This window comes from Lepidochelys olivacea (assembly GCF_965140295.1).
Source record: "Lepidochelys olivacea isolate rLepOli2 genome assembly, chromosome: 4".
NCBI lineage: Eukaryota > Metazoa > Chordata > Testudines > Cheloniidae > Lepidochelys > Lepidochelys olivacea.
In genome coordinates this window covers 133,642,268-133,661,991 of record NC_140414.1, presented here as the reverse complement: position 1 = coordinate 133,661,991, position 19,724 = coordinate 133,642,268, and the positions used below count along the sequence as shown (strand labels likewise).

Genomic DNA, 19,724 nt, shown 5'->3' with positions numbered 1-19,724 from the left:
AAGTACTGAATATTTTCTGCTTGGTCTTTCATGGGAACCTTAACATAGAGTATGTGTAATACTGTGCAGATAATCAGGCCTGAGACGGGCCTTCCTCAGGTAAGGAATACTATGTTAAAGATGCCTTTGTGTTTCTTACATCTTTTTACTTCTTTATTACATTAAAATAGGGACATTATAAACAAAAATTAACACATTAAGGTTTCAAAATTAAGTCAACAAATAAAACTTGCTTTGCTTAAATTTGACCCAACTCTATAATTGTCAGTTGAAAAGTTCAATTCAAACATTATTAAATTCACATTCTGCTAACCAGAGTGTGGGAAAAGGACTGAGGGTACTGGAAGTGGAAAACAAATAGAGGGAGATTAAAAGAAAAAAAAACAGAATAAAAATTCTAAGGTTAAAAACTGTTTATAGAGCACCAATTGTTGCAGCCTAATGCAGATTCTTTTGGGGGACTTGGATGTGTTCTTCTATCTTTAATACAAAACACAGATTTCCCTTTAGCTAAATACAACCGTTGGTTGTTTAATTTGAATTACCCTGATTTAAAAAAAACAAAAAAACCAGCTATGGGTTTAAATTACAATTATAAATTTTTTTTGTTAACTATGTGAATTCAAGAAATAATTTATGAAGATTACAAAAACTCCTAAAATCTAAGAGCTTATTTTCAGCACAAGAATAATTCAGCCACATACACAGTATTACATACATAGTATTTTCTAGTTATACTTCTATTGTTCACTGTAAATCTTTAAACACGATATTACTAACAAGCACCAGTTGTGCTAGTATATGAGTTAACGTTGCAGAGCCAGAAGTTTGTCTGCTTCATTACTAAGCCTTAAAAAGCAGCATGAATTTTGTTTATATATAACAAATATATTGTGTTATTACATAAGCAAAAAAGAACGAGGAGTACTTGTGGCACCATAGAGACTAACAAATTTATTTGGGCATAAGCTTTCGTGGGCTAAAACCCACTTCATCAGATGCATGCAGTGGAAAATACAGTAGGAAGATTATATATATATATATATTATATACACATACATACATACATACACACACATACACACACACACACACACATACCCCACATGAAAAAATGAGGGTTGCCATACCAACTCTAACAAGACTAATAAATTAAGGTGGACTATTATCAGCAGGAGGAAAAAAAAACTTTTGTAGTGATAATCAGGGTAGCCCATTTCAAACAGTTGACAAGAAGGTGTGAGTAAAGTAGGGGAAAAATTAGCATGGGGAAATAGTTTTTAGTTTGTGTAATGACTCATCCACTCCAAGTCTTTATTCCAGCCTAACTTAATGATGTCCAGTTGGCAAATTAATTCCAGTTCTGCAGTTTTTTGTTGGAGTCTGTTTTAGAAGTTTTTTTGTTGAAGAATTTTAGGTCTGTAATTGAGTGTCCAGGGAGGTTGAAATGTTCTCTGACTGGTTTTTGAATGTTATAATTCTTGATGTCTGATTTGTGTCCATTTATTCTTTTGCATAGAGACTGTCGGGTTTGGCCAGTGTACATGGCAGAGAGGCTTTGCTGGCACATGATGGCATATATCAAAAACAGACTCCAATGAGAAAATGCAGAACTGGAGTTAATTTGCAAACTAAAAACTATTTCCCCATACTAATATTTCCCCTACTGTTACTCACACCTTCTTGTCAACTGTTTGAAATGGGCTATCCTGATTATCACTACAAAAGGTTTTTTTCTCCTGCTGATAATAGCCCACCTTAATTTATTAGTCTCGTTAGATTTTTCATGTTCTCTGTTTATATATCTTCCTACTGTATTTTCCACTGCATGCATCTGATTAAGTGGGTTTTAGCCCACAAAAGCTTATGCCCAAATAAATTTGTTAGTCTCTAAGGTGCCACAAGTACTCCTCGTTCTTTTTGCTGATACAAACTAACACGGCTACCACTCTGAAACCTTACGTTAGCAAAGTTTGTCACTTATACAATGTGAAAACATAACCACAGTAATAGATTTAAGGTAATTTTAGCATCTGAGTTAAAATTTGTTGTACTGAAGAATAAAGTTTAGACATTTCCCTCCCCCTTCCCAAATAACAATAATAATAATAATAATATAATAAAAAAAATAAAATAAAAAATCATCTTCCTCACTTGCTTATACTGACAACTCAGAATGACTTTTCTTTGGTGGAAGTGGCAGATTACTGCATGTCTAATAAATTATCTTCAGTGCTTGTCCATGTGCAGCAAACTTTGGTTTGAATTCCTTTCTTATGAAAGGCTTAAAATCCATGCAACAATACATTAGAAATATATTAAGGGACTGAAACTAACTGGATATTGAGAAGTTTTCAACAAAAGAAAGGATAAATATTTCACTTTTATGCACGAACAAGCACTGAAAATGATAATGCCATACAGCTAAAGTTTCAAACACAGTCTATAATACACAGTGGATACTTAGATGTCCGTTTTCCATTATTTGCACCTGACTGATTGCAATGGCAAAATTGTGGGTTAAAAAAAATTACAGGTACAAGTTGAGGGGCCATATTGAGAACTGTGAAAGTTTGGTCCTTAACGTTCAAGAAAAAAAATCTATAGTTGCTTTATTTTCTCTTGGTAAGTGATGTCTCATCTATTTTTGAAATATGAGAAAGCATTTTGAATAATGTAAAATAAATATTGTTACCTAAATTCCAAAAACTGAAATGAACCAAATTCCAAGAAACACCCTCTTCCTGCAGTAATACCAACATGAAGGGCCAAAGAGAGTGAGTGAGTGAGAGAGAGACTGTGAGAGATACACACACACACACACACACAGTGTGCCTGAGAAAATGCACTTCACTTAGGGCTGGTCTTCACTAAAGGAAGACTGACTCTGCTGAAGTTGATTTAGCAGGTCTAGTAAGAACCACTAAATCCAGGGCAGGATTAAGGTAAGTCGACAGGAAAGCATCTCCTGTCAACGCAGCGCATTGAAGACACTGGGGTAAGTTGACCTGATCTACGTTGACTCCAGGAAGCCACAGCTCATCCCAATCATGCAATTTGTGGGGCTTCATAAAAAAGGGAATCCCATTCCATATAGACACACGCATCTTTCTGAAGGAATGGCAGTTCTGTTAGTCCCCTGCCATGCTGCCATTGGTCTGCCTGTGGCTGGTCAGTGACAACTTTAAAGGGAGACAATAGAAATCCACTGTATTACCTTCTGTCACAACATTCACAATGAAATCCTCAAGCTCTCCAGGATCAATACCTTGGAAAAGGGGTTCACACCTACTCCATTCCCTCCCTGAACCGTGCAGTTGGGCCTGTCAGGTTAACACAGATGGGAAATAGGGGGCCCAACTCACTTTGGCACCTGTAAGCCTTTTCCTCTGGAGGCCTGAGACAGTAACTGGTTAGTGACTCAAAAACAGCTTTGTCAAGACAAAGCATTGTTCATTCTTTCACTCAAAGATACACACCATGAAGAGTTAAAACCACAAATGGAAACAGGCAGGCTGAAGCCAAGAGATCCCACAGGGTTGCCAACTCTGACTGAAGCTATTCCAGGAGATTTCCCCCTCCTTTCCCCTCCCCCAACATGATTAATGTTGTTTTCTTAAAATATCCTGTTACAATCTCCCAGATTGCTTTCAATAGTCACTGGGAGATCCATGCTGATTCTGAGAGACTCCAGGCCAATCCTGGAGGGTTGGCAACCCTAAATCAAATTGTGGGTGGCCCGCATGCTTCCACTCAGAGTGATGTACAGGAAACCAGGCCTGCCAACCGAGGGGGCACTCAAGAAGAACAAAAAAGGTTCTGTGGTGCAGCTCACACAGTAATTACGGTAGGTGGTGATGATCCTACTGAGTGTATTTGATGCTACAGCCTTAGCCATTGTACACTCATAATATTCTGTATAATTCTGGCTATAGAATTGCCAGACAGATGGAAACCATGAAGCTTGACAGACAACATGCTCAACAGGATCTTCTTTCTTTCTTTATCCTCCTGCAACTTCAAGTGCAACTTCAAGGGCAGCTATCTGTTTTCAACATTTTGCATATTGCAGGGCTGGTCTGTTCAGGCTTCTGTGTGTCGTGTTGATGGATTGGGCTTTTTTCCTCAATTGTTCTGCATAATGTTTCTCTATGTCACCCTCTTTTTCTCTTCCCAGATGGCATCCACATTATCACTTGATGTGGAGTCATGTTGGTGGCACCCTTAAAGCGTGTTCTAAATATGCCTATCAGTCTTCTTACCATGTTTGGTGCTTTAGTTTGGTTTGCTCTGCTTAGTAGATATATGTATAGTATTTGCAGCGTATATACTGATACAATTCCAGTAATCTAGAGGATTCATATCAGTCATGAGGTGTTCACAGCATATTTTCACAGTCAAGCAAATGGATTACAACATACTTATTAAGTAGTAGTAATTGATTTATCTGTTCTGTTTGCGTCAGTGCCCAAGGAAGTTGCTACAGATCAACATTGGCATTGGTGGCAAATATTTGAAACTTGTGAGATTCTATTAATGCCTGTCCCTGATCTTTTCATCATATAGAAAGCTATCTGGTAAATCTATTGTAGGGGACAAGACTGGATTCTTTCTCATTTTCTTTGGCAGTGCTACTGATTATATTCAGGAAGAATCTCTTGTAGGGAAAACAGTACAAAACTTCACAGGGCAAATCAGTATGCTCAGCTTTACATACATCACATTAGTGATTTAGTAGCATTTGTTTATACACCACAAAGAGCCCTGCAAGCAGCTGCATGAAACATCAGAGAGCATAGTATAACACAGTGTCTAAAGTCTATTCTCTAAATTTGTAGTTAGTTCAGTCTGTAAAAGACTGGATGCAGAAGATGCTGCAGTTTTATATTTGAATTTGCTAGACAGGAAATTCCTACAGTTTGCCTTGGTTATGGACTTGAAGATCTAATATGTCTTTTCTATTTCTTTCTATTATAAGCCAACATTTTAAATGTCAAATGAAATGCCCATGAATTTTTGTCAATTCAAGCAGCCAAAGAGAGAGAGAAACATCTTCAACCTTTGAGCAGTGTCCACTGCATTAACTGTCGGGATAGAATAAGAACAAATCAAGAATGCAAGATTACTGGGAAACTTATGTAGACACCTAATGAAATAAAACCATTTAAGGGGATTTAAAGGCAATCAAACACCATCTATCCACAGCAGGCTAAAAATAAAAGTCTCAAATATTCTACAGTAGCTAACGGACAAAGCATAATGGCAGGCAAGTTTAGTTGTGTTATGAAAACACTGACCTTCCATTCAACTACCAAAGACAAACCACCATCAGAGACGGGACTCAAAGACTGAGATCATGGAAGCGCTACAGAAGAGAAAAATATAAGTCAGTCAGGGAAAATTCAAGTTCAAATCAGTACACAGACTCTAGTTTTTAAATGTTCTCACTTTCCCATCCTTTTTATCAACACAGGGGACTAGCTTAAGTAAACAGAAACCTTAGCCCTGATAAAACAAATCACATGTGTCTTCTTCCCTCTTCACCCAGCAGAAGCTTTAAGGAAGACATCTTCATATAGTCCAAAAGGCCTTTTACTTTTATGCCCTCTTAACTTTGTAGCCTTGTCTACATTAAGAGAACTTTTACAAAAATGTGCTATTACTGGAGAGAATCCTGAAGAAAGCAACAAAAAACAAAAATAAAAGCTTTAGAAAACCTGACCTATAAGGAAAGGATTAAAAAACTGGGTATGTTTAGTTTTGAAAAAAAGGAGACTCAAAAAGTCTTCAAATCTGATAAGTGCTGTTATAAAGATGAGTTGTTCTCCATGTGCACTGAAGGTAGGACAAGAAGTAATGGGCTTAATCTGCATCAGATTTGAGTTAGATATTAGGAAAACTTTGTAACTAGAGTTAGTTATTTAAGATCTGGAATAGGCCTCCAAATCAGATTGTGGAATCCCTATGACTGGAGATTTTTAACAATGTTTTGGACAAATACCGTCCAATTGTTTTCAACCTGTGGGTATCTACAGACGATGCTTAAGATTTCCAAAGGAGTCTACACCTCCTTTTGAAATTTTTCAGGGGTCAGCAAATGAAAAAAAGATTGAAAACCACTGGTCTAGGTCGATTTGGTCCTGCCTCAGTGCAGGGGGCTGGATTTGATGACGTCAAAGGGTTCCTTCCAGACCTACATTTCTATGATTCTACAGACTCCCATCCATCTATACATGATTAGAACTTCTAGTGTAGGTTCTGCTCCAGGTCCCAGAGATGTGTTCAGCATTGTGTCAACTGGAAGTAGGTGGGGAAGAGTCAACTGTGGGTCAGAAGATGAGATCTTTGTCTCGCCATCATCTAGATCAGTAATATTTGAAGTAGGGTAGAAGAGCTAGCAGTTTCTCATGCTTAGTGGCCATGCTGGCTCCTAAGACAGACTCCTAGACATTGTCCCTACTGGAACTTTGAGTGGATGTCAGGATATGATGCACCTCACTTGGATTTACTTGGGAAGCAAAAAGGGCAGAGTTCAGCCATCTCAAAGAAGCTAATTAGGCCTGATTCAACCAGGATTCCATCTCTGGTACAAAAATATCTACCCTGTTCCTAATTGTAGGCTGGAAGCTCTTTTGCTGAGAGGAAACTGCTCTGTTATCTGAACATCTTTCTGAACTGAGACATTTAAGTGATCTCTAGTATATATGGCTCCAGGAAGAGCCAGAGAAAGCCTCAAAAATCAGAGTGAAAATTCTCAGCTTGTTCAACCATGATTAGAAAGATCAGGTAACAGAGACGTAATAATTTTCTGCATGTGACACATCTATCGGCACTTCTTTCGGGTAGAACCCATCACAGCTCAGTGGATAAATAATGTAAACACGATAAATTGCCTTAAATGGTTCAAATATACAACAGAGAAAGATGGCAGAGCAATTTCACCCTGACTTCTTCCAGCATAGGAAGGAAGCAACACTGCCTATGGAGGAAAAAGTAAAAAGTGAGCCAGTAGGTGGGTGCCAAGAAGCTCAATTCTCATCAGTTGGTATCTGCCTATGAAACATACAGAGGATGAACTAATTCACTCTTCGCTAGTTTAGTGGGTCACAGAATGGAAACAAACATATGCACTCCAAACTTAGACCCTTTCCAACAAACCTTCACGGACACATTTTTAAACTATGAATTATAGGTACTATTCGAAGTTTATTTTTAACAAACATTAACACAATTATCTGAGATACTCTGTGATGATCCCTGCACATCTATATTCTGTACTACAAATTAAAACTACTTCTCAAGCATAAAATTGGGATTCTAATTCATAAACTGAATGAATTTTAATTCATGGCTAATTAAGTGAAATTTAATTCATAATTCATTTCATTTTAACTCACAAATTCTCATTTATAAAAAGGAAGTGTGCACCTGACTCCCATATCTCAAGTTAATATTGTTAATCCCTCAGGAAGTCACCACTAAAAAATCTCCTTTAGGGCTTGTCTATAGTACGGAGACGACAGCAGCACAGCTGCAGGGCCACAGCTATGCTGCACTATCCCCATAGTGTAGACAACTTACAGCAACCGAAGGGGTTTTTCCATCACTGTCGGTAATCCACCTTCTCAAGCCACAGTAGCTAGGTCAGCAGAAGCATTCTTCCATCGACCTAGCTGCATCTATGCCAAGGGTACATCAGAATAGCTGTGTCATTCAGGGATGTAATTATGTTGATCAAAATTTTAAGCGTAGACCAGGTTGTATAGTAAAATTGTCTACATAAAAAGATTTTAGCAGTAACATCTGCATAAGAGCTAAGCATGTTTCCAAACAGTTGTCAATGTGCTAATTCCTTAAGAACCAAAGAAAACTGATATTCAGGAAGTTTAGTCAGTGAGGCTGTTTTAATATTTCTAGCAGTAATTCTGGAGTGGTGAATCTGAATTTCTGAAGCTTGTATAAAGATTCAGAAGCTGCTAAGAAAATCAGGTTCAACCTTGGGTAACAAGTCTGATACCGAAAAAAGCACAGAAGGTGGAAGATGTGTGTATGTAGGTGAGAGGGATTTCTTTCCTTCTTTATGAATGACCTGATGAGACATTCAAACCCTCCACTGAATGAACAGTGGTCTCAAGTAGCAGGTTTGAGTTACTATAAATGGGCTTTATGTATTGTATACAAACAACCATTTTTGCAGATTTTTATATTTACAATACTGTCAATTAATATTTAAAAGAAGGTTTGGGCAGCTTGCATATTCAGTTATGTTATCTTGAAGGAACATTTACAATTAACTTTTCTTAAAATCCTGATGTTATTGGTTTCACCATATTATTCGCAAAGCACACTGTACAATCAGCAAGTAGAAGCTGGGCTAGGAAAAGCTTTTCCTGCTATGAGTCCTATGAATAACATAATTTATAATACTTTTCACTCGGGGTGAAAGTAAGTCGAGTGACTTACTGGTACTCTGGGGCCAGCTCTGGCCCCAGGAAGGGGCGGGGCCTAGGGTGGAAGGGGCGAGGTTGAGGGGGTCAGAGCCAGCCCCAGCCCACCCTGTAAGGTAAGTGCCCCCCCACCACCAGGGTAGCAGCAGCAGCCCGGGGCTCTGGGGGCTATTTAAAGGGCCCAGGGCTCCCCTCTTCTACTGCCCTGGCCCTTTAAATAGCCGCCGGAGCCCTGGAATAGCGGTGGCGGGGCTCCAGTGGCTATTTAAAGGGCCTGGCTGGTAGAAGCAGGGGAGCCCCAGGCCCTTTAAATAGCTGCCAGAGCCCTGCAGCCGCTACCCCAGGGCTCCAGCAGCAGGGCTATGGAGGCAATTGGTTCCAGCCACTGCTGGGAGCCCCAGGCCCTTTAAATTTTCCCCTGTGGAAGCTGGGTTGACCCAGTATGGTGCACCAGCTCTTGCCGGTACACCGTACTGGGGCGTACCGGCTTACTTTCACCTCTGTTTTCACTTCTATGTCATCCACACTTTATAAGCCCATGAGAGGTACAGAAGTATTACAATTTTAATTATACTGATGGGAAAACTAATAATTTGAATTGCTCACAATCACAGAGGAAGTCTGTGGCAAAGCTAGGAACAGAACTCAGATCTGCTGACCCACTGTTGTGCATTTTAACTAATAGATCTTTTTTTCCTTATCTCTGGCAGGAAACTAAGAAGTGACTGAGTCCATAATTCTTATTTCCATTTTGGTTGTTCTGCCATTTCTCCCCAGGCACAAGATTTTAAAGGGAGCAGATTGGTTCTGCTCCATTTCCCTATGTCTCCAACTCACCAGGTATAGTGGCTTGGGGATTCCTTTTTTTATTCTGGGATTGTATTTGAGCCATATAAAAAATCTCCACAAATTTGGCATGACTTCATAACACTGACAGTTTCTTCTCAAGAAAGTTCTAGAACTAAGAATAGTTATTTTAGCTAAGGGCTATTATCCACTGATGAGCAAAGTGAGGAAAGTTAGACAGCACCTGTCTCCATTATGCATTGATTTGAGCACAATACCATCAAAGCAGCTCACTTTCTTCATTACTAAACCCTGAATAAAATATTGTGTACAATGTTTTTACGTTTGGAGAGAGTAATCCCTGTGATTGTTTCAGGGAAGATTATATAGAGGGCTGACAGCTAAGGAGACAAGATATGCTATAACAAGGTACATAGAAAAATATTTAAATACAGAATAGCATTTCTTTTTAAAATTTTTGATTATTTACGAAATCACTATTGCATACTGCAATATTTTACTCAGTATGACATGATTTTTTAGATAAGATGGTCAGTCTAAAAATTACAGCATTTGAGCATTATAGGGCACTTTAGAACTTCAATAACTGAAAGTAGTAGTCATTAAAGATAAAATCTCCATGCAAATAATATATCAACAGCTGTATTTCTTTCTAATATGATTAAAATATTTACAGGCACCATAGTTTCAAATTTCAATGCAAGTAAGAAAATTTATGGAAGTAAAATGAACCTCATGTGCATAAATGCTGTTATTTTACATTTGACAGATTTCCATGTTTAAAACTTCTTTAAGAGTAGGTGCTTCTTTTAAAGTATTTTATGCTGCTTAGGGTAGTATCATTACTAATTTCATATATTTTGAGAGAGAAGAGAAATAGATAAGGTGCTATTTTTTATACATAGTGTATGTGTAAGTTCTTTGGGGGCAGCAACTCTCAGTCTATATATATATATATATATATACACACACACACACACAAAATATAAATAAAAACTTCGTTGCTCAGGCAGCCCTAGCTCGATGGAAACCTGACCACTCTCACAGTACTGTCCCAGAATCTGGAGCTGAAGTTATTTTGGTCATATTCATCTGCACCGCAAAAGTTATAGTCTAATTCAGATGAATATGATCAAAATAATCTCAGTACCACAGCTTCAGCTTCTGGAGGCAGCACTGTGAATGGTCTTCCCTCAAGCCAAGGCTAACTGTGCCACCAAGCTCTGATCAAAGGGTGAAAGCCACTGGAATCCTTGGTGAGCTTGTTTTTCTTATCCAACTGTCTTCAAGACAGAGTGAGGTGTGTGTGGAGTTTCCACCACTTCTTCATAGCTGTTCCAAATTAGGTTGCAAAAGCACAGCAACCTTGGTAGGCAGTACCAGCTATTTTCCTATGGGAGCCCTTGAAAGAACTTCATGTTTCCAAGAGATGGACCAGGCTAGTAGCGGAAAGAAAATATATGGACTACTCAGTTGTGTTACTCTTTGAGAAGGGAAACTGCTCGTTCTAACACATGTTTTTCATTTTCTGTTGTTACAGTAAATTGTTTTTGATGATGTTTTTAATTTTGCCTGGACCGACTCACTACTTCTGAACTCTGAAGCTGAAAAAGCAAACTGCCAAACCATGAGCATACCTGGTAAAGAGGTCTTGTAAGTCCAATGTCGCTTTACTTAGCTTGGATTACGCCTACATTTCATCATTTAACTGAGAATGCACTATGATCATTAAAAATCATTCTTTCTGATGCTAGAAAGCCTCTCCATACAACATATACATAATGTAAAAAACAGAACAATGACTGATCACCCACTAGCTGACAAATATGTTTAGTTCTTGGGAGTTAAAATGAGAAGGTGTGTTTCAGGCCTGTTTGCTTGAATGTAATTTGACTTGCACAACAATTTTTACCACTGTGATTCTCATGTATGGTACAAAAAATATCCTGCTAGGTATTGTAAAATGTGTAATTACCATGAGTTCATGTTGATTTAACTTCTATTTTAATGTTCAGAATCTCAGATTAAGGGATCTGGAAAAATAAAAAACTAAAAGCTTCAGTAATGTGTTTCTCATAAATGGAGTAAAAATTGCAACAAGTCTTTAATAGCTGCTTAAGCACTTGCAATGACTCAGTTAACTACAGCATAACATAGATGACAAAACATCGGTGGAAAAGGAATCTTTCCAAATATACAATACTTGGGAAGCCTGACAGACAAAGAAATTGCCAACACTCTTTAGGAAAGTTGAATCCAAGAAAAAAAACCTGAGGAATTCATAGAAACATAGAATATCAGGGTTGGAAGGGACCTCAGGAGGTCATCTAGTCCAACCCCCTGCTCAAAGCAGGACCAATCCCCAATTAAATCATCCCAGCCAGGGCTTTGTCAAGCCTGACCTTAAAAATATCTAAGGAAGGAGATTCCACCACCTCCCTAGGTAATGCATTCAGTGTTTCACCACCCTCCTAGTGAAAAAGTTTTTCCTAATATCCAACCTAAACCTCCCCCACTGCAACTTCAGACCATTACTCCTTGTTCTGTCATCAGCTACCATTGAGAATAGTCTAGAGCCATCCTCTTTGGAACCCCCTTTCAGGTACTTGAAAGCAGCTATCAAATCCCCCCTCATTCTTCTCTTCCGCAGACTAAACAATCCCAGTTCCCTCAGCCTCTCCTCATAAGTCATGTGTTCCAGTCCCCTAATCATTTTTGTTGCCCTCTGCTGGATGTTTTCCAATTTTTCCACATCCTTCTTGTAGTGTTGGGCCCAAAACTGGACACAGTACTCCAGATGAGGCCTCACCAATGTCGAATAGAGGGGAACGATCACGTCCCTCGATCTGCTGGCAATGCCCCTACGTATACATCCTAAAATGCCATTGGCCTTCTTGGCAACAAGGGCACACTGTTGACTCATATCCAGCTTTTCGTCCACTGTAACCCCTAGGTCCTTTTCTGCAGAACTTCTGCCTAGCCATTCGGTCCCTAGTCTGTAGCGGTGCATGGGATTCTTCCGTCCTAAGTGCAGGACTCTGCACTTGTCCTTGTTGAACCTCATCAGATTTATTTTAGCCCAATCCTCTAATTTGTCTAGGAATTAGCACAGTCCAGAGAACATTATTCTCTGGAGTCTTTGTAGAGACATGCTTTCACTAGGTCAGCAGGAACTCAAAAAGAAAAACAGACTAACAGAAAGGACTGTAAGTTCTAAAAGTTCCAAATGGAAGGAAGATTGATAAAAGATAAGAACATAAGACCAGTCATACTGGGTCAGACCAGTGGTCCATCTAGTCCAGTATTGTGTCTTCAAACAGTGCCAAATGCCAGGTGCTTTAGAGGGAATGAACAGAACAGGTAATCATCATGCGATCCTTCCCCTGCCCATTCCCAGCTTCTGGCAAACAGAGGCTAGGGGCACTTCAGAACATGGTTTTGCATCCCTTCCCATCTTGGCTAGTAGCCATTGATGGACCTGTCCTCCATGAACTTATCTAGTTCTTTTTTGAACCCTTTTAAGTTTCCTTTGGATTTTTTTTGAGGTATGTTGTTGTTGGTGATTGCTTTTGTTTGGTTTTTCCTTTTGTTCCTCTAGGAGACTCTTAGACATCCGATGAAGTGAGCTGTAGCTCACGAAAGCTTATGCTCAAATAAATTGGTTAGTCTCTAAGGTGCCACAAGTACTCCTTTTCTTTTTGCGAATACAGACTAACACGACTGTTACTCTGAAACCTTAGACACAAGAGTTCTCTATTTGCAGGTCCCAATGCCAGGGTTTCACAAACTGTTGGAATGAACAAAGAGTAGCGTTTAGAACAGAAAACTACAAGCAACAGCTGGTCATACTTTATGTCCATGAGATAAAATCGTTAGACACAGGACATGTAGAAAATGATCAGTAAGTAAACAGTTCCGAAGTAATCTCAAAGAGTAAACACACACAATAACAAAGATGGGATAACTGAAGTCCCAAAAGCATTCAAAAAAACCCATACAGAGGTTTCCATCATCTCTCAAGAAATGAATTAATCATGGGGACTAGCTTTTCCAACTGTATGCAAGGAACAGCATTATCATACCTTTGCATAACAGACCCTTATTCAAAGAACAGAAGGAAAGTCAAGAACAAATTCTATACATAAAAATGTCATATCAAAAATGGTCTTTCCTGAAACATATGAAAGAATTAGTGTAACAGCTGGCTCCTTCCAAAATATGAGGATTCATCAGACAGTTCACTCAACCAGCTGAAATGGAGATATTATCCCGTGTCAACCCTTAGGGTTTCTCAGTGCACTGTATACTACAGAAACATTTGTACTAACTGAATTCCCCAGTCAGGTTTAATATTTCAGTGACAACAGCCATCAATATGGGAAATTCACCAACATTTAGTCATCAACCAGATGCTGAAAATAACAGAATTCTTTATTTGCCTAAGCCGTTATATTCTATATAACTTAAATTTTATGATTAAATGTCAGAACATTTTAAAGCAAGGTGGTGGGGTGGCGGCAGAGGGGGGAAAGTCTAAGGTTTTAAATGCTAATAGTTGTAATTCCAACCTTTAAATCATATAACCACAAAGAACAATGTTGCAGATTACTGATAAAGTAGGTTAAAAACATTGATTAAATTTGCCATATATTACAAACCACAGTAAAACCAGCAACTGACAGGATTGTTGATGAATCTCTTTTACATGTACTGATTCATGCTGTGTGGGTACGATTTTTATTTCCTTTACTAAAATGATCTCTCTCTCTCTCTCACACACACACACTTTCTCTCGCTATGTGTTTGCACCAAACTAACAACACCAATCCACCTCCACATCTTTTTCTTCTGTCCACAGGTATTTCTTTTGTAGTAACCACCTTATCCTATAATTCTTAAATTAAACACAATAACCTGCAGCCAAGAATCAAAGAACTTCTCCCCTCCCATCTACAAGGATATTTTCTGAAGTCAAGGACTAGGCGTACCATAGTGTGATGCATATAAAAAAAGTAAGTGTTTATAATAGTATCACAAGTACAGGATAGCTACATTTCTCTCCTCTTTCTGATCTTGTCCTTACCCCTCTCGCTGTGGAACCTGTGTACACGACCTCATTCATATCAACCACTTATTGACCTGAAGGATCAACTGGCTTTAGGGCACCTACACTTCTTCCCTTTAGAAACCTGCAGTCAGTGATAAATGACCAACAGCTTTCTTAAAACAAAATTGTTTTATTTAATAGTTGGAACAAAGCATTAGCTAAAAAGGCATTTTAACACAACAGAAAACATGTGTATTTAATTCATAAACTTCAGGTCCAGAAGGAGTTATTAGATCAACTAGTCTGACCTCCCATATATCTCAGGCTATTAAATTTCACCCAGTTACTCCTGTACTGAGCTCAATACTTGGCATCTGACTAAAGCGTAACTTGTGTTTGTCAAAAGTATATCTTCCAGAAAGGCATCCAGTCTTGATCTAAAGACATCAAGAGTTAGAGAATCTACCACTTCCCCTAGTAGTTTGTTCCAGTGATCAATCAGCCTCACTATTAAACATTGATACCTAATTGCTAAATTAAATTTAGCTGGCTTCATTGGTTCTAGTGATTCCACTCTGCTGGATGAAAGAGTACTTTATTAAAGTAACAGGCATTTCCCTGCAAAGAACCAAAGAACGAATGCCTGTAAATGGTTGGCAATCATGTAGTCACCAAAAAGTTTAGTACTGTGATAAGATTGTCAATGATGGACATGGACTGAACATCCAGCTAGACCATCTTAAGGAACTAACTAGATGTCCATTGGGGTGGTGCTCAATTTGCAGGGAGGCTATATCCTTTTGGGATTTGCCTTGATGATTTCTCCTCATGAAGGTATTCACACACTGTAATCAAGTAACCTCTCAATCTTTTTTTCGATAAACCAAACAGATTGAGCTCTTTTAAGTCTCTCATTGTAAAGCATTTTCTTCAGCCCTATAATACTTGGCTCTGTTCTGCATATTCTCTAATTTTTCAACTTCCTTTTTAATAAGTGGAAACCCAGAACCGTAACACACTATTCCTGTACCTCACCAGTCATGCAGAGAGAGGTAAAATCATCTCCCTACTCCTATTTATTATTCATCTGTTTATACATCTAAGGATCACATTGGCCCTTTTCACCATAGCATCACACTGGAAGATCATGTTTAGTTGCTTGCCCTCTGTAGCCCCTAAATCTTTTCCAGGATACAATCCACCATTCTGTAGGTATCACCAGTATTCTTTGTTCCTAGACGTAATCTCCTCAAATCCTACAAGAAAAGGAGGACTTGTGGCATCCGATGAAGTGAGCTGTATCTCATGAAAGCTTATGCTCAAATAAATTGGTTAGTCTTTAAGGTGCCACAAGTACTCCTTTTCTTTTTGCGAATACAGACTAACACAGCTGCTATTCTGAAACCTGTCAAATCCTACACTTTCCTACAAATTGGATTAGATAATAAAGTTACAGGAACAGAACAGGAGCAACATTCTCCTAGCAAGCCCAGATCCTCCAGTGTAGGTGTGTGTTTGTGGCCCTCTAAATCGGTTTCCTTTTTGTTCAGACTGGATTGGGTCCTCTCCATGAGAGTGGATTAGAGGCATTCAGTCTACTCGCTTTGTAACTGTCTCTTAATGACCCTTAAGTATAAAAAGTTAGGTGACCATTACAAATGGCCATTTCTCTCTTTCCCCAGGTGGATAGGCTCTGCTATCCTGACAGATCCCTAAAATGAAATCTCCACCCCTTTGTACTACAAACGCAACATGTTAGTGACAGCTCCAGATACAATATTACTAATTATTAAAGAGCACCCCAACATTTGTCACAAATACATATCAATTCTGTCAGTACTAGAGTGCAGTCATTTTCTATATGGAAGACTGCAGCCTTTAAGCCTCTTAATTAACATGGTTAATGATCAAATATCACCCCTTGATTAGCAAGTTTTTTTCCAGTTAATATTATTTTTGCCATCTCAAGGTACATTAACTGGAAAATTGGCATCATTTATTATTATTCTAACAACAGAAAATGTGGCAAATTTAGCATAAGGGTTTTCCTGGACAGGTATCATCATCAACTCAGAGTCTACTTTTCTGCTATGCATTCAATCTTCACAAAAAAATTCATAACTTTAAATTTTCCTGCTGTCCGCAAAGATATAACAAGGGGTGAATGATTACCCACTTTTTCTGTTTGAACAGAAGTGTTCCAAGCAACAAATTGCACAAAGATAAAGCTCAGTAGACAAACAGATTTTACAATGAGTTCAATGAAATCTACCAAATTATGTTACTGTAAATATCATCTGTCATTAGAACAAAGGTATAAAGCTGCAAATGACTACTTCCAAAATTATGAAATTACAAATTTTATAATGCAGTTTGTTTCATATGATGACTGAAGTACACTATTAATCCAAACTCTGATAATAGACAGATATCTTGGCGATTTTTTTCTTGTTTTATTGTATTTTTGTTATATTGTTTAATACATGAAGGTGTCTTCAAATGGCACTGATCTGCATTTCTAGATAAATTCCCCTTGGTCTGTAATTTACCTACATAACCTCTGAAAACCCTGTAGTAGTGCATAGTAATACTTGATTGTTAAACTGGCTGTTCGGCTCAGGATTCTGTACTACCCCCTTGATATTGTTTTGTAATCTCTAATTCATAGAATCATAGAATCATAGAATATCAGGGTTGGAAGGGACCTCAGGAGGTCATCTAGTCCAACCCCCTGCTCAAAAGCAGGACCCATCCCCAATTAAATCATCCCAGCCAGGGCTTTGTCAAGCCTGACCTTAAAAACTTCTAAGGAAGGAGATTCCACCACCTCCCTAGGCAACGCATTCCAGTGTTTCACCACCCTCCTAGTGAAAAAGTTTTTCCTAATATCCAACCTAAACCTCCCCCACTGCAACTTGAGACCATTACTCTTTGTCCTGTCCTCTTGCCTCTTGCCTGTCCTAATTGCCTAGGTTCAACAAAGTAAGATATATTGGTCTGAGCTTGTACATTGTGGAAATCTGTACACTGTCATGAACCTGGAAAAACTGATTGTACACACCTTCCATGGATTTTACACACCTTCCTCAATGCAGAAACCAGATTAGATGTAAAAGTGCCTCCTTTCCTGATGTAAATAGCTATTTCAGAGTAATTTTCAGTTCACTATGTAGATGTCAGTTCACTGAAATGTCATGTTTATTTCTTTCTATACATCTAGGTGTTTTCACTTTGCCATCTCAGCAACAACGTCCAAAGCAGTATACAGTGACGAGACTGCAAAACACTCCTGTGTCTGCTGCTGAACCTCTCTCTTATGGCGGTAAATAACAACAAAACTGAGACTAATTAATATTGGGTTTTGCTGAAGTAATTTTAATGTCTATATTTTTTTAAGAACAAAAACATTTCACCAAAAATTGTTTTAAAAAGGTGGCCTAAAAAGGTCACCTGCGTAAGATTTTTAAAATACATAAAGAAATAATGTTTGATGTTTTGAGAAAGTTCTCTCTACTTAACCCCACGCCCCCAGGGAAGTGATAATATTAATTGAAATGAGTCAGAAATGCTGGCTGATTAAACCCATCATATTCAGTGACATCAGTGGAGCCTTTTGTGCAGCACTCCACTTACATTTAAGTCTTTTAAAAATAAATAAATAATTGCTTGCTCAACTCTCAATGTGACCCAAGAATCCCTTAATGCCAAGCGACAATGGGGTTACAAGAATGTCCTGATTCTGAGCTACATTCTGGTTCAACAAAGACTGTCAAGTGAGGTCTTAAATGAAAGTCAGGGTCACACTAGTCATAAATAATATTTTGAAATGTATGCACCAATACTCCATAAGGAGTTATGTGTATATACTGAAAATATGTTCTCAGAGTCTGCACCAGCAGAGGTGAAATAACAGGTTTTCTGTCAGACAAGAGCTGTTTTTTCACCTGACTCTCTGTTGGGATGTAAATTAAGCATTGCTAGCTAACACAATGTATGCCCATTTACAAACAAAGACAATGAAGGGATGTGAAGTCAACAGGAAAGTAGCACATCGGAAAAACAAGGGACGGATAGTTACACTGTCTCTGAGTGCAAAAAATGAATTTTGGGGATAGAAGAAGAAGCCAAAGATGACACCCCCTCATCCTGCAGTGCATGTACATTCATGAAAATGTGATCTGAGCCAGCCTTGTCTGAAAAGCTGTAAAAGACGTTGGATGAGAAATTTCTTCAGACAGGAGATTAACCTTTTAGTTAAATTTATTCTCTAGAAAACATGTTGTGATTTTGTTTTATATGTGACCATTTGGTTTCCAGTAGTCTTACTCATGATCATTTAAACCTTTGATAATACACTTATTCTTGCTTTCACTATAAATATATCTAAGTGCTGTGATATTATGCAAAGTGCTGATCCAGAGCTGAATCTTACAAGCAGATCCATTTGGGGGACAACAGACCTGGTATTTCCAAGAGTGGTCGGTGGATAAGGGAGTGGACACTACAGGGGATTGTTTCAAAGGGACTCAGGGGCTGGGGTGCACATACTGTTAACCTGCAAGGCAAAGTGAGGGCTGGCAAAAGCCCAGAGGAGAGTGCTTGAGTGACTAAAAGGCTGATGGTGTTAGGAAGCTGACACCCAGATTAGCACAAGCAAGAGTCCATCATGATGGAGGCAGGCGGTAACAAAATGACTCACTAGATCCCCACTCTCAGAAAACTTTAACAAAAGAAGTTGAGAACAAACACAGTGCCTAAGCCAGATTAAAAAAAAATAACCACATCAATATACTATCAGAACCTTTGTAACTCTTTTAGGCATTGGTTTAGCAGCTGATCCCTAGTCACCAAAACACTTAAGCACTTAAGTTTAAGTCCCACTAAAGTTAAGCAAGTGCTCAAGTGCTTTGCGGAATTCTGGCTTCAGAGAATACTCCCTTTTAGGATTACCATATATTTGCATTTCCTGCTCAAACATAAATAACCACCTCTGATTAGACTATATCAATAAGAGTTATTTAATACACAATATTTGAAGACCAGCACACATAGTTTATCACTAACATTACTTGGTTTTCTGCCCAAAATATCCCCAGTTAAATTTGAATTTTAAAACTTGCATAATTTTCTGTACAGAAGTCAACTACTACTTCTGGGAAACAATCACATTAAAAAAGGAAAGAAGACATGCATGTAATAAGCTAAAGCTAGTACCTGAGGCAACTATTTTTATAACAATTTATCTGTTTGCTGTCAATACTGTCCCTGATGCCCATGGAAAGTGACAAGTACCACTTTCAAACCTTAAGGGAACAAAAAGGAAAGCTTTCTCCTACTAACCTTTCCAAAAAATGTAAATACTCTATCATACTGCAAATAATTCTCCTCTGCGTGTATAGCTTAACCTCCATGAATAGAGAAAT

General features: G+C 38.4%; 1 protein-coding gene across 6 annotated transcripts in view; it reads right to left on the bottom strand.

Annotated features, from left to right (window-relative positions):
- The window catches only part of CTBP1 (C-terminal binding protein 1), a 431,872-nt gene that overhangs the window by 196,157 nt on the left and 215,991 nt on the right, over positions 1–19,724 (bottom strand). The window contains exon 1 of one of the 6 annotated variants that reach the window (XM_084626455.1): positions 5,298–5,342. The exons of the other annotated variants lie outside the window; for them this stretch is intronic. Within the exon in view, the coding sequence (XP_084482581.1) occupies positions 5,298–5,304 (7 nt within the window). The 5' untranslated portion in view covers positions 5,305–5,342. Of the gene's footprint in view, positions 1–5,297; positions 5,343–19,724 lie in introns of those variants that run through there. 6 annotated transcript variants of the gene reach the window in all.